A 21,579-nucleotide genomic window follows, 5' to 3' on the forward strand; every position below is an offset into this window, starting at 1 on the left:
TGTGTAGTTTCTGCATGTAACATTGTTGGACTGAAACCAGGAGTCCAAATTCTTTCAATGCTTGACTTTTTATTTTCCACGTCATTATGTCTCATTTAAAACCAGTTAGCCTTGACAAAAATAAAACTCTGTGAAATTGCACTGAAACATCACAAAGAGAGTTTTGATTTCACCTTGTTTCCTTGTAAATAATCCTCCTAGATTAAAACCAGCACAAAAAAAGAAAGATTTTACCTTTTCTTTTTACCAAAGCAAATGATATGAAAACAATATAGAAATAACAACAGTTTAAATCTGCAATGCTGCAAACAGCACGGAAGCTAGCTTACCAACTAAGAGTTTTAAGTCCTTTGTTTAAAAGTCAAACATTTACTGTTTATATTACTGGATAGAAATAATTGGCCAAAAATATACATGGCCATTTTTGATTCGTAATATATCAATGTTGTAGAGCAAGTCAAACCACTAATACGCCACTGCATGAGTGGGTTCTGAAACCTTCTCTTATTCACAGTCAGGTTAGTTTCACATTCACTATAAGTAGATGCCTCTGTGGCAGGATGGACAGCGATGCTCCACATCTTTGCAGGAATCTATGCAGAATGGGATGCAGCAGCGTAGAAAACATCTGTCTTGTATTTAAACACATGCTTTTGCTTTATGTTGGGATCATTTCGTTTGGTACTCCTCACTGCTCCTCACTGCACTGACTTAACAAGACCAGCAGAGGCTGCACAACAACTGTAATTTAAACAGGGGATCGTCGCCTGTATGAGTACTCTGGTTTTTCTATCAGCTTACTTTGTGAGGACTCTACTGAGTCATCCAACTCGGCCATATAGTGCTTTATACTGTGTGATTCAGATTGGGAAAATATTAATTTGTCATGTGTGGAGTTCATTGGAAACAGACACCCTCAAAATTGGACTGTGCACATAAAGAACACTGAACAATGGTTTGTTGTTGAGTTACAATTGAACTTATCTTCAGATCAGTTTGGTCGGAAGCTGAGGATTTCACCCTCTGACTTCGCCTCACTGGTCTGTCTTGTTACAGATGTGAGTTCACATGTGTCCATGAACCCTTTAATACAAGCATATGTGTCATAGTCTGTATATAAAGAGATGAATATGCATTAACATGTGCTGGGAAATGGACAGGCATCTATACAGTGTCATACATACGCACGCATCTCCTCACCATGTATTCTGCTGGGTCTGCTCATGGTGAACAGGCCCAGTCAATCCCTGTGTCTCGTCATCAATCCATCCTAAATCCATTAGAGCAACATGAGCCAGCGAGGCTGGAAAATACAACGTCATGAATATCATAAGATATATTCTATAGAGCAAATGCTTTTGACATAAAAACATATATATATCCAGACAACATATGTTCCACAGTACGGGAATACATCATTTGAACTGGGTGTATGACTATGCCTCCCTCACACAAACTAATAACTTTAACAAAATAGCTACAGAATGGAATCGTTATATAGCTTCAAATGTGTTCAAAAAGCTTTACTGTACCTACCTGTGACTTTCCACTAACAAGAAGGTCTCTTCTGGAGCTGCCTGGTCCTGCCTGATGCAGGAAGAACGAGAGTTAAACTGAGAGTGTTCCAGAAGAAGACATTTATTGAGGTCAGTACAGAAACATAATTAGCGCATGATTGCCGCACTGATTGAAAAATAAGTACAGAAAGGGATATCTGTAAAGCTGTGTCTTCTTAGTAAAGATTTTAAAAAATTTGCACAGAGTATATTTTTTATATTTTTGCTTCATTACTTCCCACCACCAGGAACTCACGATACATAATACAAAGCCCACAATAACAATATAATTAATCAACTTATATTGCAAGACAATCATATAACAGTACATAAAAATATTGGTCAAACTGAAAAAGAATACAAAGAGTCCCGAGAGAGGTAAAGCGCAGGATTGAGATGATTATATTAAACAGAATATATCATATTTGTCTGTTCGTCTCTTAAGCAAAATCATTTGTTTGTCTGATTTTTCTGTGTTTTTTTAAGATAAACAACATGCAGCACAGACCAAGCAAAGAATGTAGAATTTATTTGTTAGAGCAGGTGATGTATTAAATACTGGGAGTGAACATAAAGACGAGAGCTTTTGAATCATTGCTTTCCGGTTGCACATGAAGGCACCATCACAACATCTGAATTGTTGACCAGATCACTTGATGATGTCACACCAAGCTAACGACGTAATGACAGAGCATTGTCCTGCTATTGTGCAAAGTCTCAATGAGAGAAATTATATAAAGACTTTAGGACCTAATTTGAATGCATTTTTATTCCATAATTCATGCTTAAAGCTTGCCTGCTTGCAAAGAGCGTAAAAATTGGCTGAATATTTCTTCTTTCCCCTACAAATCACCTACTGTGTTTTTGCCTCAGGGGTATTCATGTTTACTGGTCGTTGAGGTAGTCTTCTCCATACATAACCATCTGTTTCAGTGCACACACTATTGCAGCGCTCACTTCGTCATTTGACTCAATTTCATGACTGTAGTTCTTCAGAAGGAAGATGCAGTTCAGTGGAAGGCCCAGCCGCTGGTGGAATCCTTCAACCTAAGTCAAAGTAAGAACATTTATGTTGATCAGCAATCGTACAGTGATGAACAAACATGACTTGTATGCAGAAAAATTACATTGTGCAAAAACTCCAAAACGTACCTTTTCCTTCAGGTACTTGCTCTTATAGATATCGCAATTGTCCTTTTTAACCTCAGGACAGGCTTCATCAACTTTGGTGATAATAGCCATTTGGGGAATTCCTGTCGATGAAGAAACTTGATCAGTATTTCAAAGATTTGTGTCCTTGTATTTTGATTCATACAATCCAATGTGACACTATCAGTCCACAAAGTGAAACAAGTGTTGTGCACTCACCCAGTTCACTGGCTGCAAGTCTGACCTCTCTTATCTTCTTCACCATCTCATCACTTATCCTGGACACTGCGTCCGCAGGAACAACACCCACCAGAACATGAACTTTGTCTTCCAAAGTGGGATCGGAGTTGTAGCCATAATCACCCTCCATCAGTGCACTTTTAGAGTTGAACTAGAAATTAATCAAATACAATCAGATAATGTTTAATGTACCTTAAAGTTTTTCTGTGTTTGACCTAATTTGTTTGTCTTCTGCACATACACACATGCAAGCTTATGTTGTTAAAGTGACACACATTTCTGACGTTGATCACATTATTTAACTGATATACATGTGGCTGCCATGTGCCCCAAACTCAGCAATTTGCCAATAGAAAATGTTGATATTTGAAAAAAAAAAGTAAGAACATTTCACTATGTTTAATGAGACAGGAAATGTGTACATCACATTTGTCAAATTTCAATAATCATTTTGATAACTAGCATAAATATAAAACAAAGATTTTTTGTGTTCGTTAAAAGGAGACTTGTTGTACCTTGTAACCTTCTCTCACGTGTCCTCTCAGGGCCAGTTTGAGGTCAGTCGCAGAGACTCCATTGTCAGATCCTTCCTCAAGGCCCATGATGTCATTGAAAACAAAAGAGTATTTGGCCCCTGGACTTTTGGTAAAGTCGAAGGTCTTGTACTGTAAGGCAGAAGGTGCAATTATTTACATCAATGAATCCAAGTAAATATCAGCAGTTGTCTGTGGGCCGATCAGGAATGTGTGGGGAGGCTGGAGAAAGGTGATTTGTATGAACATCCACAGTGGCATCAGATTAAAACTCTTGGCCTCTAGTTCACATATTAACTTGAAATTTAAATGGGTGAAAGCTATAAGAAGTAAAAAACAATAGGTACTCAGATGATCAACAGACAAATTTAGAAAGATTTAATGTTTCATTTCATTTATTTTGTGCTGACTAGAATTTATTGCTCTGAAACATAAAGACAACATTTGTAAAAAAACATTCGATATAAATCTTCTGTTTTGACATTTTAATATTGGTAGAAGTTTCTCTGTTTTTCATCAGTGACCTACTATTGAAAATGAATTCCTGTGGTTTGTTGCCCTCAATGGAGTTTTATCCTTTCCTGTTGTTCATACCTTCAAGGTGTGGCTGCTCCCAGAGATTGCATCTGTCGGAGCTCGACCAGCAAGTCTGCCTCTTAAAACAGTGTCGACAGAGTTGATGAAGCTCGACTTTCCAGCACCAACTGGTCCATGAAGCAGAATCCTGAGATGTTTGACCTGTTCGTTTTCAGGCTGGTAAGATTTCACAAACTCAAGATTGTCCTTGTACTTCCTGTAAATTACAGTAAATAAAAAACAATCAGATTAAAGTGCTGTATTACTTTGATTAATGATTGTACAACATTGCAATTTTTATCTCTTTTTTTGTCACACACACAACAACGGGCTGTTTAAGTCATGTGTTGAGCAGCAGAAGCACAAACACTGAGGACACAATGGACACACTGACTGAATGTTAGATCATATTACTCACTCTGACACCTCCCTCCATGGCTGCTCCAAGAGTGCTGAAGGAGATGTCACCTCTCTCCGTTGCTCCTCAGAACGTGCTGGAGGAGCAAATAAGAACCAAACTCTGATTATTTTTTGTGATTGTTCATTTGTTTATTAAGATTGTATTACAATAATCTGAAAATGTAAAAGGACTTACCTGACACAGTAGTAGCTTTAGACTCACTTGATCCCATTGCTGTAAAGTAGGATATTCAGACTACATGTTAATGCAGGAATTCCCCCCAGTGGAGGAAGATGCAATCAGATTGTTTACTTAAAGGTCCAGTGTATAAGATGATGGCGAAAGGGATCCATTGCCAGTAACTGATTAAAAACTACTCCTATTGATGTTTTCACTTGTGTGCTTCATCTAAATTGAACAAATTATTGTGTATTAACCCTTGAGGGGTTCCTTTCAATTTAAATGCTTTAAATTTACATGAGGAGCGGGTCCTCTCTACGGAGGCAGCCATGTTTTTTACAATAGCCCAGACTGGACAAACTAAACTCATTTTGAGTTTGGACCTGTGGTAACTGAAGGCCGCCACATGTTTTCTTTCATGTTTGGAAGGGGAGGTTAAGGGTGTATAGCTGCAACATGTAAGTTCACCACTAGATGTCACTACATTCTACACCCTTAACCGTTAAGCATAACTGCTAATACAACAATACAAAATCTAATTTTATATGAGAAAGAATTCTTCTTGTCAAATTCCTATTGAACTACTTATTACCAGCAGCATATACTGGTTACGTGATAAAAATGACCCCATGGGGTTTGCTGTTTATTGACTTGATGAAGTAAATAAATTAGCTTTAGCTTGACAGTCACAGTAATAATAATAACTTTAATCATAACTTTATTTGTTCAGCACTTCTATATACAAGGTTACAAGGGGATTCACAAATATCCATGACAAAAAATGAATGAAGTAAAATAAAAGGTCTTCCATTCAGTTCAGTAGTATTTAACAGACAGATTGAAGTTCTTACCTTTGCTTGTGTGGCGCTGGACAGAGTGACTCTGGAACAAGGAGGAGAAGATGCTTTTATAGGCAACACTTTGACTTTCATTTTCAGGTTCAGTCTGAAGTCAACAATGTGACCTGAACAAAGTCCTGACCTTTTCTTTGTTCAGACACCCACTCACTCGCTGGCAGGGACCCAGGTCAAACCAAATCAACCCAAACTAATTAAAATGATCGTAACCCTATAGAGCGTCTGAAACTCAGAATCATAACTCTTAATCAATAATTTCCAGGTTGGATCTGGCACCTCATTTTGTCATTATAATATCTTTAAATAAATGTTGTGTAATTATATTCAAAATTGTCTGTTCTTCCACTGTTTTGATTTTCCTTGACTGTAGTGTGGCTTCTGTTTTAGGACCATGGACAGAAAGGTTAATTAAAGAGGAGGTTGATAAACAGACAGAACATATATCATCATAAACAAAGTATTATTTATGGGTTCGTTTCAACATATTAATCATTACACTAGACTGAAATAACACTTAACGTTATAATAGCATGAGGAGAACTTACCCAATAGAAAAAATGAATTGATTCCTTTATACTAACTTAAATGTTTCCCCTTCAGTCCCTTCCTTTGTGTTTGTGGCTCTGGACAATTCCTTTTATAGGAAATGAGCAACTTTCATTTTCTTTCTCTTACATGGTTTAAAGCACGTGACATCAGATACTTTAATGATGACTCACTGGCCTCTGAATGGTGGGTGGGTCTTTGTTTTCGGTTTGGATATTAGACAACTATTAACAACTCGGTGTCTAGTTTTTTCTCTCATTTGATACTTTCATTACCCCGTAATGAAAGACAAGACATGTACCAGGTTTTCAAAATGCAGTGTGTGTTTGTGTGTGTGTGTGTGTGTGTGTGTGTGTGTGTGTGTGTGTGTGTGTGTGTGTGTGTGTGGGTGTGTGTTTGTGTGTGTGTGTTTCTAAGGTGTGCAAAATGAACCAAAGGCATTTAGAGGTGAACACAGCAGATAAACCTGATCTAATCCAAACATATGAGGATACATTTGTATACACCCTTTTGAGAATTTAATCAAGTAGTAAATTGCACTTACGAGAAAAACACATAACAAAAGGCTGCAGTGAAAAGGGGAGAAGAAAGGGAAGAGAGGGGACTTTCCTTAGAATATAATTACATTTGTTCTATACCAGAGATGAGTTCAGTACAATCTGATGGGATATCTGACTGTCTGAACTGTTGACAGCTTATCCGAATCAAATAATTATTATGTTTGGTTAAAGCCAAGTATTCTTTCCGTTTAAGTGAACATTTTTTTGTATAAATATGAGGGCTGTAAAACAATTAAAATTTTGAATCAAATTAATCAAAGGGTAGCTATGATTAATCGCGATTAATCACCATTTCTAAATGCCCGAAAAAATCCCCATTTTCTATGTATATTGTTATGGGAATAGAAAAATAAATGACAGAAGCCGGAAATATACATTTAACTTAATTTTTTTTATTGATAAGTCCAAATGATAATTATTAAGATTGAAAAATGTAATATAATTAAACTAAAATTTGTTTAAATGTAGCCTCATAAACTCTGGAGAGAATCAAACAAACACTAAGTTACTTCATGTACTCATCAGGTCCTGATAACTAGTGATGAGTGTTTATTAGTTCCAGTGAGAGCAGAGGGAGGAGAAAACAGAAACTCCAGCTCGGTACAAACCAGCTGCAGCTACTGCTCTGATGATGACACAGCTGGTCACTGAGCAGCTGAGACTAGAGAAACTCTGTGTTTGACTTTTCTTCTATAAAGTCACTGACTGGCTGCTTAACGTGAAAACGCTCTGATTTCACTGCATGTGTCGCTATGAGTGACTGAGTGGGGTCGGATATGGGGACAGAGAGCGGGTCATACTTCGTTACTTCCACAAATTAATCATCCCTCGTTAACGTGTAAATTTGACAGCCCTGATGAATATTAAATATTTTATTTAAGTAAGAATTCCTCTGTCAAATTCCTATTGAACAACACCAGCTGCATATACAGTATATATATAAAGTCATCAGTATTAGCTTTAGAGTTTGAGCGAGTATAACTAAGATGATAGAAGGGTCTTGGTCAGTTCTCCTACAACAGGTTGAAGACCCCTCCTCAGCCTACAAGCAAAAGAACGGAGAAAGCAGACACTTCTCAACTTAGAGAAAGTTTCTACAGAGAAATTCTACGACTTGGAAAATGCGCACTGAGGAGAAATTCTATAAAAATGGAGAAATAACCAATGAGAGTGTGGATTGAATTGAGCTCTGAATAAACGCTGCATCCGACCTGCCAACATGGGAAGATTTTTGGACTTTGTACTGACCCTGTACACTGGGATCTAACAACTTTCACTTTCTTTTTCAGGTAACGCAGCCTGAAAAACCTGTACGGAGTCTATGCCTGCACAACCAACCCCTGATAGGTATTCATGTTTCCAGGTTGTTGAGTAAGTACAATGATCAGTGCACACGGTGTTGCAGCGTTCATTCCGTCATTTGCTCTTATAGATATTGCTTGTGTCCTCTGCGACCTTGGCACAAGCTACATCAACTTTGGTAAGAATAGCCATTTGGGGAATTCCTGTCGATAGAGAAAGTTGATCAGTATTTCAAACATTTGTGTACTGGTATTTTGACTCATTCATTCCAATTTGACACTTTTAGTCCACGAAGAGAAACAATTGTTGTGCACTCACCCAGTTCACTGGCTGCCAGTCTGACCTTTCTAATCTTCTTCACTTAACCTAGACACTGTGTCCGCAGGAACAACACCCAACAGAACGTGAACTTTGTCTTCCAAAGTGGGATCGGAGTTGTAGCCATCAACACCCTCCATCAGTTCTTGGTCAGGGTTGAACTAGAAATCAATCAAACACAATCAGATAATGTTTAATATAACGTAAAGTTTCTCTGTGTTTTACCTAATTTGTTTGTCTTGTGCACATTTACACATGCACGCTCATATTGTTAATGTGACACACATTCCTGACGTTCACAAGATTTAACCAAGTTACCTGTGGCTGCCATGTGCCCCAAGCTCAGCAATTTTACAATAAACATGTTTGATATTTGAAAAAAGAAATGTGAGAAAAACTAATGAAGCTTTTGAGACAATAAATATGCACATCACGTTTGTCAAATTTCATTACAAATTTTGATAACTAATGCAAATATATATCAAATATTGTCTTTTTGGTTAAAATTAGACTTTCATTAATGTCAAAGTTCACAGTGTTGTACCTTGTAACCTTCTTTCACGTATCCTTCCTCAAAGCCCATGATGTCATTGAAAACAAAAGAGCGTTTGGCCTCTGGTTTTCTGCAGAATTTGAAGGTCCGGTACTGTAAGGCAGAAGGTGCAATTATTTACATCAATGAATCAAAGTAAATATCAGCAGTTGTCTGTGGGCCGATCAGGAATGTGTGGGGAGGCTGGAGAAACTGCCTGAGAACCCAAGGAAACTTAAACTTAGTGAGGTCCGGTGATTTGTATCAAGTTCTAGAAGTACTTAACCTTAAATCTAAATGGGTGTGTGTCAGTTGACCATGCCACAGTGCTCTCACCACAGAAGCCAGAGACAAACCATTCATGTTTTAACATCTTTTATTTACTCAAACACACTTGAACAAACATAAATAAACTTAGAGCGACGAGCTTTACAGCTCACTCCTGTGGAGTCTCTCGGTCCTGAGTGTCTGAGTTCTCCTCTCCTCCTGACGCCGGGTTCACACCGGACGCGTAAGCGTCGCGTAAGCGCAGCGCCATGCCTTAAATAACAGCTGACTCCCATCCACTCCCATGTTAATCCCTTGTGCCGGCCCCACCGGAGGCTGAAGTGCAGCGCTGCGCCAAAGCTGCCTTGCGTCGTGCAGCGATCGTTTCGGCGTCGTGTCTATTTTTAGCGCTTTACGCGAGCGTATCACTCCGGGAAACACAGTGAAAAATGATTTTAAACGATATTGATGACATATTTGATATGATATAAATGATAAAATATGCATCCCATAGTTTGTATTCCCCTTCTGTTGTCCTGGAGTTTTAATTTTACCAATTTTACCAATCACATTATTAAATGTCCCCCTCTGCCCCCACCACAGCCACACAAGCAGTCATAAAGATATAAAGAGAGAGGGGGGGGGGGGGTCTACGTACTCTCCCCATAGGCTTGAGTGGATAATACGTAATTTACCCTCGACACCCGACATTGAACGGAGCAAACAGCGGAGAAGTTCTTGAAGATGGATGACATTAAATTAATAATTGAAGTGGAGAAGTAGTACAGTGAGCTGTATGATCCTCCGCACATGTTGTATAAAGACAACATTAAAAAGGACAAATGCTGGGACGCCGTTGCAGTTACTGACAAATATCAGCTGTATGTGTGATCACGGAGAGGAATCGCAGGATGACCGCCGTAGAGTTTAAAGAGTGTCCGGACCAGCGCTTACGCGACGCTTACGCGTCCGGTGTGACCAGCCTAGTGCCGGCGCGCTAGGGATTAGCGCTTACGCGTCCGGTGTGAACCCGGCGTGAGGTAGGTCAGACGCTGCCTTTCAAGCATGAGGATCGATCAGCTAACATCTCTCACCTGTGCTGATTGATCATCTGTGGTGCAGGTGAAGGAGCTCTCCCAACCCCCTCACCTCCAAAGTGTGCAAAGCTATAAGGAGTAAGAAACATAAAGTAATAGATGATCATGAGACAGATTTAGAAAGATAAAGACAAGATTTGTACAAAATCATTTAAAGGAAAGCTTCTGTGATAACATTTCAATATAAGTAAAGGTTTCTCTGTATTTTTATCAGTGAACTACTTTTTAAAATGAATTCCTGTGGCTTGTTACGCTCAATGGAGTTTTATCTTTTCCTGTTGTTCATCTTTCTGGTAAATGTGTTCCAATTGTTTGCATTTGTCATGCAGGTCTGCCTTTTAAAACGCTGTTGACAGGGTTGATGAAGCTCAACTTTCCAGCAATCCATGAAGCAGAATCCTGAGAGGATTGACTTAAGTTCACAAACTTAAGATTGTCCTTGTACTTCCTGTAAATTACAGAAAATCAAAAACAATCAGAATAAAGTGCTGCATTACTTCTATTAATAATTGTACAACATTGCAATTGTAATCTATGTTTTGTCGCACACACAACAAAGAGATGCTAAATTCATGTGTTGAGCAGCAGAAGCACTAACACTGAGGGCACAATGGAAACACACTGACTGAATGTACGATCATACTCACTATGACACCTCCCTCCATGGCTGCTCAAAGAGTGCTGAGGGAGCTAAATAAAAAAACAGTAAGACAGACACTTATGGTTATAATAGCATAAGGGGATATTTCCCAATAGACAAAATTAACTTAAAGGCCCCATATTTTATTCCTTTCTGGTATTTAATTTGAGGTATCGGTCCCCGAAGATGATATATCATTGGTTTTATATTGAAAAAAATGCTCAATGTGTATTTCAATGTCCTCTCTTCGGCCTCTTCTCTGGAGCTGCAGACAGAACAGGCTGTTTTTGCTCGCTTCTTGAGGCCTCCTCTGATTGGCTGACTGTACTTTGAGTGAAACACGACCAGGCCTATAACTGGTGTCATTTTGGCACATTTGACGATGTCTGGCTGTAAACACAGCTGAGAGTCACGCTGAACGGTAAGTTACACCGGGCTCATGTTTGTCCAAGTTTTAGCAGGACAGTCTGCCAATGTACGAGTAACGTCCCGAGTTAAAGTACAGAGTTTCACAATGGAGTTTCAACACAGAGTAACGAGTAACATCTAGGTTACTCCGTACTGAGCACAGCGACACGTCATGTCAGCTGAAATAAAGCCTAACTGCTGGTCCCGAACAGTAACAGTAATTCCTAAGAGGGATGTGCATGGACCCATTCTCTTCCTTGCATCCCGCGCTGCAGTGTTTCTTCAGTGTTGTTTGTTGTGGTTAGCCTGTGGTAGCTAACAAGCTGCTAGCTCAGCAATAAGTCTGCTTGGTGTCGAGTTCGGTTGGGAGCGGGGGTGGTGGGGTTGGAGGCTGGACTGGTACTGGCTGGTAGTGGCTGAGAGACGACTGTGATTTGGTATGACTTATACGGGGGAGGAAGTACAAAACGAGACGATTCGATAACATATTTCTTCGAATGGACTGAGTGAAAAAGTCCGCAGAATGACTGTTTTCAAACTTTGAGGGTCTATACTGACCCCCCTCAAGTCATTACAGAGAGTAAAAGCCCTCCAAAAGGCAACGACACGAGAACTTCAGCACAAGAGCTGCATTGTGTGTGTGTGTGTGTGTGTGTGTGTGTGTGTGTGTGTGTGTGTGTGTGTGTCTCTGTGGGTGGGGGTGGTTTTAAGGTGTGCAAAACGAACCAAAGGCATTTAGAGGTGAACAAAGCAGATAAACCTGATCTAAACCAAACATATGAGGATACATTTGTACACACCCTTTTGAGAATTTAATTAAGTAGTAAACTGCACTTACGAGAAAAACACATAACAAAAGGCTGCAGTGAAAAGGGGAGAAAAACTGGAAGAGAGGGGCCTATCCTTGGATTATAATTACATTTGTTTATTGCAAATGTAATTATGTGATTATTAGTGTTTATCAGTCCAGTGAGAGCAGAAGGAGGAGGAAACAGAAACTCCAGCTCGGTACAAACATGCTGCAGCTTTTGCTCTGATCATGATGCAGCTGCTCACTGGGCAGCTGTGACCAGAGAAACTCTGTGTTTCACTGATCTTCTATGAAGTCACTGACCGGCTCCTTAAAACCCCTTGTAGACGATTGTCGCAAATTCGCATCAAACTGCTTCCGGTCTTAATGCCGCCAAAGTGGCGTTTGTATCTCACTAATGCCTGTTGATGCAAAGATTTCACATACCAAGGAAGGTATTGGAGGCACTCTGCTGCCATCTAGTTTTCGGAGTGGAAAATACATCCGGTGGATGTATCCAAATTTGAGGTAGTTGTGCTAAGATACAAGATACATACCAGCTTATTGGTTGCTTCTAATGCTAATATATATCGGATTACTACATGTGATGAAAATTTAAGATGTAATTAGCAGATTTCGGCTTGTAGCGTTTTCGCGACATGAGGCCGTAGTGGCTGCAAATGTATAAAATCTTATTATGTGCAATATCATATAAAATCGAATTCCTGTTCATATACTTCAAATGTTTTGAAGTATATAAGTATAAGTATCCTTATAGGATTGTAAATCTGACGTTTGGTTCATTGAATACATAATATATATATATTAATGTATAATACCCAGGGACTACAGATGAAAATTAGATTATAGCGGACTCTGTTACTGCTAAGGAGCTGTGCATTGTCCCTATCAAATAAAATAAAAACTACGCAGAAATACAGACTATGTACAACTGTATGTGCAGAGTAAGTGTGCAACATTGAATTATGTGCAAAACAGAATAAAAATATAATGCAGGGATATAAATGCAATTTCTGCCCTTTATTGTTTGGCAAAACTAAATGAACGCGTCAACTTTCTACAGGAAGTGGGCTGGTGGACTTCAAACCAGGGTTCCATCAGTCAAAAGTGATGACAGCTGTCTGAGTGAAAATAGCGATTAATTATGCCTAATGTCGCTAATTTGCCTCATACCTATATTTATATCTATTGTAGGTGCTATATTGAAATTAATAATCTTCACTTAATTTGGCATTTGCATGACAGAAAAAAAACACAAATAATGATATTTTTATATAATTGTACATAAATTCAGTCAAATTTTTAAATCAAAAGATTTTTGTACTGACCCTTGACTGGGTCAAGGGTCAGTACCTTTTCTTTTTCCGCAACCTGAAAACCTATACAGTCTCCGCCTGCACCAAGGATATAGCACACCCTGGTGGTGGACACAGGAAGATCCAAATAGTGTGTTTCAAGGTTATGACAGTTAACTGATATTGAACCAAAACAAGACAAAAAGTTAATTAGTCTAACATTATTATTAAAAAGTTGTTATTAAGCATTTTGTATGACTTCAACATCACCTCAAGTACTTTCTACAAGAAACATTGTTGGACTGAAACCAGGAGTCCCAATTCGTTCAATGCTTGACCTTTTATTTTACACGTAATTATGTCTCATTTAAATCCAGTAAGCCTTGACAAAATAAAACTCTTTGAAATTGCACTGAAACATCACAAAGACAGTTTTGATTTCACTTTGTTGCCTTGCAAATCATTCTCTTAAAATAAAACTTGCACCGGAAAAGAAAGATTTTACCTTTTCTTTTTACCAAAGCAAATGATATGAAAACAATATAGAAATAACAAAAGTGTGAATCTGCAATGCGGCAAACAGCACGGAAGACAAACATTTACAGTATCCATTACTGGATAGAAATAATTGGCCAAAAATATACATGGCCATTTTTGATTCTTAATAGATCAACGTTGTAGAGCAAGTCAAACCACTAATAAGCCACTGCATGACTAGATTCTGACTCCTTCTCTTATTCACAGTCAGGATAGTTTCACATTCGCTTGTATAAGTAGATGACTCTGTGGCAGGATGGACAGCGATGCTCCACATCTTTGCAGGAATCAATGCAGAACGGGATGCAGCAGCATAGAAAACATCTATGAAGAAAACAAAGGGAGTTAGGACTTAACGACCATTTTATCCCTACAACAATAACTTCTAAAACAGAATCTTTGGTATCTTCACTTTTTCTCAGCCTGAGTTGACACAATTTTAGATTATATTTGAATACGTCTCCCTTTGTTTTCCATCAGATATCATCCACTTGAAACTATGTGCAGCTAGTTTTAATCAAAACTATCACTTCTACCCAAAGATGGTGAGGACGCCACAGACGGCCCACGTCAGGAGGCCTGCTTGGTGCTCCGTGGTGGTGACCACAGTCTGGTGGCAATTAGGACACAGCATTTGTCCTGGGGCGTCCTGCAGTGCAGGTGTCACGATCACATGAGTGACTGAGGATGAGAAATGCAAAGCACGTTTAAATGAACACAAAAAAATGTACACTGCGTCCCTTTTCAAGACCAACTTCTGAACTGCTGTGTATGATCCAACGCATTACACACAACGCAAACAGTAGAAGTTCTGTTGTGTTTGTGTATTTGTTTTGTTCTTGTATTTAAACACATGCTTTTGCTTTATGCTGGGATCATTTCTGTTGGTACTCCACACTGCACTGACTCAACAAGACCAGCAGAGGCTGCACAACAACTGTAGTTTGAACAGGGGATCGTTGTCTGAATGAGCGCTCTGTTTTTCCATCAGCTTTACTTTGTGAGGACTCTACTGAGTCATCCAACTGGGCCATATAGTGTTTTATACTGTGTGATTCAGATTGGGAAAATATTAGTTCGTCATGTGTGGAGTGCATTGGAAACAGACACCCTCAAAATGGGACTGTGCACATACAGAACACTGAACAATGGTTTGTTGTTGAGCTACAATTAGACTAATCTTCAGATCAGTTTGGCGGAAGCCGAGGATTTCACCCTCTGACTTCGCTGCACTAGTCTTTCTTGTTACAGATGTGAGTTCACACGTGTCCATGAACCTTTAATACAAGCATATGTGTCATAGACTGTATGATCAGGCATCTCCTCACCTGAGGTCATTGGGAGTGGAGCAGAAGGAGCATGTGGTCAGGAAAGAAAGGTTTACAACTGATATTTAGATTAATCCCCGATCAAAACATTATAGCAATTGCATATATCAACTACCATTTAACTTGCTAAACATAATAATAATATATAAAGCAGTATAGTAGTGTATATAAGTTGCTTACACACTATACAAACAGTTGAGGTTTTTTCAAATGTGTGAAATGAAGAAGGAAAAGTAACATCATCTTAAGCAGTGACCTCAGACACAGACCTCCTTGATAAACAACAGGTGGAGGTGCACACGGTGAGAATCCCGGCTGAGGGTACATTTCTTGCGGATGTACCATACCCCCGTAGTTCATGGGTGGTCCAGGGTATGGTGGAGCTGAGACCTGTGGTGGGTATCCTTTCTCCATCCTCAGATTTCCTGACTGGATGAAAGGAAATTGTCAAATTCATTGTTAAATGAACAAGTATGAATTGATTCAATTCAATTCAATATATATTTGATGACGTGTACAGGAAACACATTCTGCCTCAAAGTTCAACGAAATTCTTAATTTGCGAAACCTCTCAGCAACGTCAAACATCACTAAACATTGTTGACACAATAGGTTGTAAATGTACACCAGTAACACTGTTGACAGCAGCAGGGTTAGCTCTGCTGTATCTGAATGTTCAACAATGGTTTTATTGACTATATACTCATTTCATTAGATTGATCTAATATATTGTTGCCAGAACAAATACATACAGGAAAAGGTACTGACGGTATATGCTGTACATAAACTGACACTCACAATCACAGTGCATTTTAAAGTAAACACATTTTGAGTTTGTTTTATAACTGAAGGCTACCACAGGTTCTCTTTTCAGAACCATCAAAATTTCTGAGGGATTTAGACTTTCACATGTCTCTTTTTTTCTTTCTAGTTCACATACTTGTGAGCATTTACAGACAATAATGTATATCATACATTAAAGAGCTGTGGGAGAACCTAGAAAGGTGCAGTATTGAGCTGAGGCGGTGGACTAGTGGCAGAAACTTGGACTATGGGCAGAAAAGGTCTCTGGTTCGTCTCTGGTTCGACTCCACGGAGAAACAACAAAAAGACGAACCTGGACTGATCTGTCCAAAAATCCAAAAGGATTTCTCCCTACCCTGTCTAGTGAGCAAGGCACCTTACTCCCCCAACATCTGCTCCCCGGGCGCCGTACATGGCTGCCCACTGCTCTGTGTGTCCTGCACAGATGGGTTAAAAGCAGAGGTTAAATTTCCCTCCTTGCATGAGTGTGCTTGTGCATGTCTATGCATGTGTTTGGGACAAATAAATGTATCTTAATCTTAATCTTATCTAAATGTATAAAATAGTTTCTGTGGGTATTGTACTTTTTTGTTATATTACATTTTATTTCATTATAACTTTCCTTGAGTAAGCAGCATTTTAGTTGGTCAAGATGAGGCTAATTTAAACAGTTTTATTGTAAGTATTACTTTAATCCAGGGGTTTTCAACCGGGGGTCCGCGGCCCCCTGGTGGTCCGCGACGGTATTGCAGGGGGTTTGCGAAATTCGCTTTGATATTTCAACACATTTCCAGATTACTCTTGAATATCGTGAAAAATATCTAAAATAAGAAAAATACATCTAAAATAATATAAAGGTGATAAGGGGAACCTTGAAACCGGCTTGTGGCTAGAAACTGCCAGTAGTTTGCCCCTGTGCATGCGTTTTAAAGGTAGATGTAGAAGAGCGGTTGAGCTAGGTAGAAAAACTCTCAGGAAGTCTTGGAGAGTGTGTTCGATGAGTATTGTTATTTTCCCAAAAAGAAGGTCCAAAGGGGCAGAATTAATAATGAAAATATTGATTAAAGCAAAAGAGCAAAAAACAAATACTTTGTAATAAGATTGATAGGTTTCCCCTCTATCCAATCACACAAACAGATGTACTACTCACACAGGTGGGATTTGCTGCTGGTGATCATGAGGTTAAACTTAAGTAGGCCTCAATTGTTTGTGTGATATTGTATGATTATCATTTGTGACATATTCTGCATTACTTTGTCATCTTCCCTCTTCAGTTGTAGCCCCAGTTTATGTTGATTGTTATTGATCACTTTAGTAGCTGACTTTTACATGTCAGCTACATTTCTGTACATTTAAGTCATAAACATTATATATTGATGTACAAATGGTTCTGAGATGCACTACAACTAAAAACTGCATTTTTATTTAGTTTTCAATTCTTACACTGAAAATCAACCGTTTTTGTTGTTTTTTACACAAATTGTTCTAGATTGTACCAACATGGAAAACCAAATGTTAAAACTTCTTTCTATCCACATGCACGCACGCACACACACACACACACACACGTAGGCACGCGCGCGCGTTCACATCAGTGGGCCGCGCATTACTTTCTAGTCAGAATGGTGGTCCCTGGGACAAAACCAGTTGAAAACCCCTGCTTTAATCCATGAAGGTATTTTCTAAGCACTGTTTTATTGCTACTTTAAATCTTACTAAAGGTGTCAAATTGATGGAGTGTCGTTAAATGTCATGATGTAGAAATACAAAGTGAACTATATGCACCTATACCTCGACATTGAACTCAAGAACAATAACTTTAACGTTGAAGAAAAGTCGGTCTCCCTCCGGCCGGATGTGAGCGGTTTACAACAGCAAGTGATTTTATGAGTCATTTCCTTTGTGGGCAACAGAGCCCTGAAGCACATTGATGTGACAGTAGAAGCCAAGACCTGCTCAGATACTTCTTCAGTGATACAACCAGTATTATTAGTGTATCGGTGCTTCTTTAGTGTGTATTCTGATCATACAGAAGAATGCAGTGCCACAGTGTATTTTGCTCAGTCTGCTCGTGGTGAACAGGCCCAGTCAGTCCCTGTGTCTCGTCATCAATCCATCCTAAATCCATTAGAGCCACATGAGCCACATGCATTTTCATTCACCACAGTATTTGTACCTCGCCATGTTTTGTTTGAACAGTGAGGCTGGAAAATACAAAGTAATGAATATCATAAGATATATTCTATAGTACAAATGCATTTTTCATAAAAACATATATCCAGACATCTATTCCACAGTGGTGGAATATATCATTCTAACTGGGTGTATGATTATGCCTCCCTCACACAAACTAATAACTTTAACAAAAAGGCCACAGCATGTAATCGTCATATAGCTTCAAATGTATTCAATAAGCTTTACTGTACCTAACTGTGACTTTTCACTAACAAGAAGGTCTCTTCTGGAGCTGCTCGGTCTTGACTGATGTAGGATGATGGAGAGTAAAACTGAAAGAGAACTGGCAGAAGAAATATAAGGACAGTACAGACAAATTGTTAGAGCATGATTGTCACACTGATTGAAAACTAAATAGAGGAAGCGATGTCTGTTTCCTCAAGAGAGTTGTATTATGCCGCCTCCTCTTTTCGCCTCCTATATCCCACGTGACTGAAGCTGGATTGGTCAGAAGAGAATTATCAGCATAGTGTTTGTTGAATTGTTGCTCAAATATTGACCAGTGTTATAATAAGAGCATTAAAGGCAGAACTTAGTGGGAGAGAGATGTGGGTTTTGTTTGCAAAGATCAAAGATTTCTTTGTTTAGCCGACATGATTCCTGTTAACACTGATCGCTGAGTGAGTGTCAGTCAGCAATCCCAGAGAAATCACTGCAACTCACTGGAGAATTCACACACTACGCTACATTCATGATGTACTGGAGTATCACTGAGTACTGCGACTCTAGTTGTCACACATGTCACATATCCACCGAGAAACACGAGGGAACAAATCTAATGACACAGAGTGAAGGGAAAACTGACACTTGAATTCCTTAGTGAGGGTGAGACACAGAATATAATCAGGGCGGAGCAAACAGCTCCCAGATATGAACGTTGCCATCTTGTGCATGTTGAGCTGCAGCAGCATGGTACTGACCGATCTACACACTTGACCAATCGTGAGTCAGTCTGAGCTGTCGATACGAACGTTTTAATCTTTACTTTATGTAAAGTTAAATGACTTCCCTGAACAATGAGCACTTGAACATACATGGATGTGATTAGAACTACCTACAATGCTAGAAACCACCTTTGAGAAAAAATTATTTGACATGCACTTTGACTTTTTAATTTGGTCTACTAACACAGGAGGAGGTGATTTTTACTGCAGCCAACCACTAAGTGGCGCCTTCTGTCCTTCCCTCAGAGTCCGGAGCACCGTCCAATCCCATGCTCAGTTTGTGGTGTAAATTCTTGGTGAGAGAAACAGAAAATAAGAATTCTCAGATCAAACTGTCTTTTTCTGAATTTATTGTAGCAGGAAATACAACAGAGGATATATCAAAGAATAATCAATCAATCAATCAATCAAATTTTATTTGTATAGCCCACATTCACAAATAACAATTCGTCTCATGGGGCTTTAACATTGTGTGACATCCTCTGTCCTTAACCCTCAACAAGAGTAAGGAAAAACTACTAAAAACCCTTTTCACAGGTAAAAATATGTAGAAACCTCAGAGAGAGCCACATGTGAGGGATCCCTCTCTCAGGACGGACAGAAGTGCAATAGATGTCAGGTGTAAGAAAACATCATCAGGATTTCTAGCAGCATCCATGAGGCTAAACATTTTTCAATACTATGTGTCAGGCAGTCCCGCTGCAATCACAGTCTCTGGCCAGCAGCCAGCAAGACCACGATCCAGCATCAGGATGAGATCCACTGTAATCCACAGTCATTGTCCACCGCCGCCAGTTAGAATCCATTATCAGCTGCCGCCTCGGTCATGGTCCCTCATCATCCGATGCCAACGCGACAAAGGATCCTCCATTACATTGACGATCAGCTGGCACGATACAGAATCCACCGAACTGGATCCACCATTGCGACCTCCGACACGCGATCCACAATCATAATCCATGGTGCGGCCACAGCTGTGGCCCTGCATCCGCGGGCGCTAAGGCACAGAAACTCCGGGAAAAGGGGTCAAGTTAGTAACATGTACTGATCAGATAAGAATTATCTTGATGTGATAAATATGGAGAAAAAGGAAGGAAGGAGAAGCAGGAAAGAGAAGCTCCGTGTGTCTTGTGTCATAAATTCCCTGTGCGTCTTAGCATCATCAGGGGTTTTTGCCATTTAATCAAATTTGGAACATCGCACTAATTAGCTCTAACTATAAGCTTTATAAAAAAGGAAGGTTTTGAGTCTACTTTTAAACGAACAGAGCGTGTCTGCTTCCCTAACTGAAAGTGAGAGATTATTCCACAGCAGTGGGGCTTGATGGCTAAAAGCTCTGGCTCCTACTCTACTTTTAGAGACTTTAGGGACAACAAGTAAACCTGAGTTCTGGGATCGGAGTGCTCTAGTAGGTTGATATGGTACTAACATCTCTTTAAGGTAAAGAGGTGCCATATCATTAAGGGCCTTGAAGGTGAGGAGGAGAATTTTAAATTCGATTCTAGATTTAACAGGAAGCCAGTGTAGCGATGCTAATACTGGAGAAATGTGCTCTCTTTTCTTAGTTCTCGTCAGGACACGTGCTGCGGCATTTTGGACCAGCTGCAGAGTCTTTAACGACTTGCTGCTGGAGCCTGATAATAATGAATTACAATAGTCCAGTCTCGATGTAACAAAGGCGTGGACTAGTTTTTCTGCATCTTTTTGCGAAAGGACATGTCTGATTTTTGAGATATTACGCAAGTGGAAAAACGCGGTCCTAGAAATTACTTTTAAGTGACTATTAAAGGACAAATCAGGATCGAAGATCACTCCCAAGTTCCTGACTGTGTCATTGGAAGCAAGGGCAATGTCATCTAGCGCAGCTATATCATTAGATAATGTATCTCTAAGGTGTTTAGGGTCGAGTATTATAACCTCTGTTTTATCTGAGTTTAACAAGAGAAAATTGCGGGTCATCCAGGTTTTTATGTCCTTGAGACATGCTCGAAGTTTAGTTAATTGATTACTTTGATCAGGTTTTATTGACAAATATAACTGGGTGTCATCCGCATAACAGTGAAAATTTACCGAGTGTGTCCTGATAATGTTTCCTAGTGGAAGCATATATAATGAGAATAAAATTGGGCCGAGCACAGACCCCTGTGGGACACCATGGTTAACTTTGGTGCGCACCGATGACTCATCATTGATTTGAACGAATTGGGAGCGATCAGCAAAATAAGATTTAAACCAGTTTAAGGCCGTTCCTTTAATGTTAATTAACTGTTTTAGTCTCTCTAATAAAATTTGATGGTCAATTGTGTCGAATCTTGCACTGAGATCTAACAGAACGAGGACAGACACAAGTCCCTGATCTGAAGCTATTAGAAGGTCATTAGTGACTTTTGCCAGGGCTGTCTCTGTGCTATGATTGGTTCTAAACCCAGACTGAAAGTCTTCATATATATTATTTTCCTGGAGA

General features: G+C 39.3%; 2 protein-coding genes across 3 annotated transcripts in view; both read right to left on the minus strand.

Annotated features, from left to right (window-relative positions):
• Positions 1-1,622: 1,622 nt before the first annotated feature.
• The window catches only part of LOC133022669 (interferon-induced protein 44-like), a 45,799-nt gene continuing 25,842 nt past the window's right edge, over positions 1,623-21,579 (minus strand). The window contains exons 1-9 of one of the 2 annotated variants that reach the window (XM_061089526.1): positions 6,037-6,088; positions 5,486-5,516; positions 4,650-4,688; positions 4,473-4,548; positions 4,073-4,271; positions 3,461-3,610; positions 2,925-3,096; positions 2,709-2,809; positions 1,623-2,603 (exon numbers count right to left, since the gene is read on the minus strand). In XM_061089526.1, the coding sequence (XP_060945509.1) occupies positions 2,442-2,603; positions 2,709-2,809; positions 2,925-3,096; positions 3,461-3,610; positions 4,073-4,271; positions 4,473-4,548; positions 4,650-4,686 (897 nt within the window). In that variant the 5' untranslated portion in view covers positions 4,687-4,688; positions 5,486-5,516; positions 6,037-6,088 and the 3' untranslated portion in view covers positions 1,623-2,441. Of the gene's footprint in view, positions 2,604-2,708; positions 2,810-2,924; positions 3,097-3,460; positions 3,611-4,072; positions 4,272-4,472; positions 4,549-4,649; positions 4,689-5,485; positions 5,517-6,036; positions 6,089-21,579 lie in introns of those variants that run through there. The other variant, XM_061089525.1, reaches the window with a different exon arrangement.
• Positions 13,987-18,403, minus strand: LOC133022671 (LITAF domain-containing protein-like). Its single transcript, XM_061089530.1, has 4 exons — positions 18,363-18,403; positions 15,402-15,561; positions 14,341-14,485; positions 13,987-14,128 (listed from the first exon to the last, which is right to left on the minus strand). Exons 2-4 carry the CDS (start codon positions 15,544-15,546, stop codon positions 14,023-14,025), a joined length of 396 nt encoding a protein of 131 aa, XP_060945513.1. The 5' UTR covers positions 15,547-15,561; positions 18,363-18,403; the 3' UTR covers positions 13,987-14,022.

Source organism: Limanda limanda, chromosome 17 (genome assembly GCF_963576545.1).
Source record: "Limanda limanda chromosome 17, fLimLim1.1, whole genome shotgun sequence".
Taxonomy (NCBI): domain Eukaryota; kingdom Metazoa; phylum Chordata; class Actinopteri; order Pleuronectiformes; family Pleuronectidae; genus Limanda; species Limanda limanda.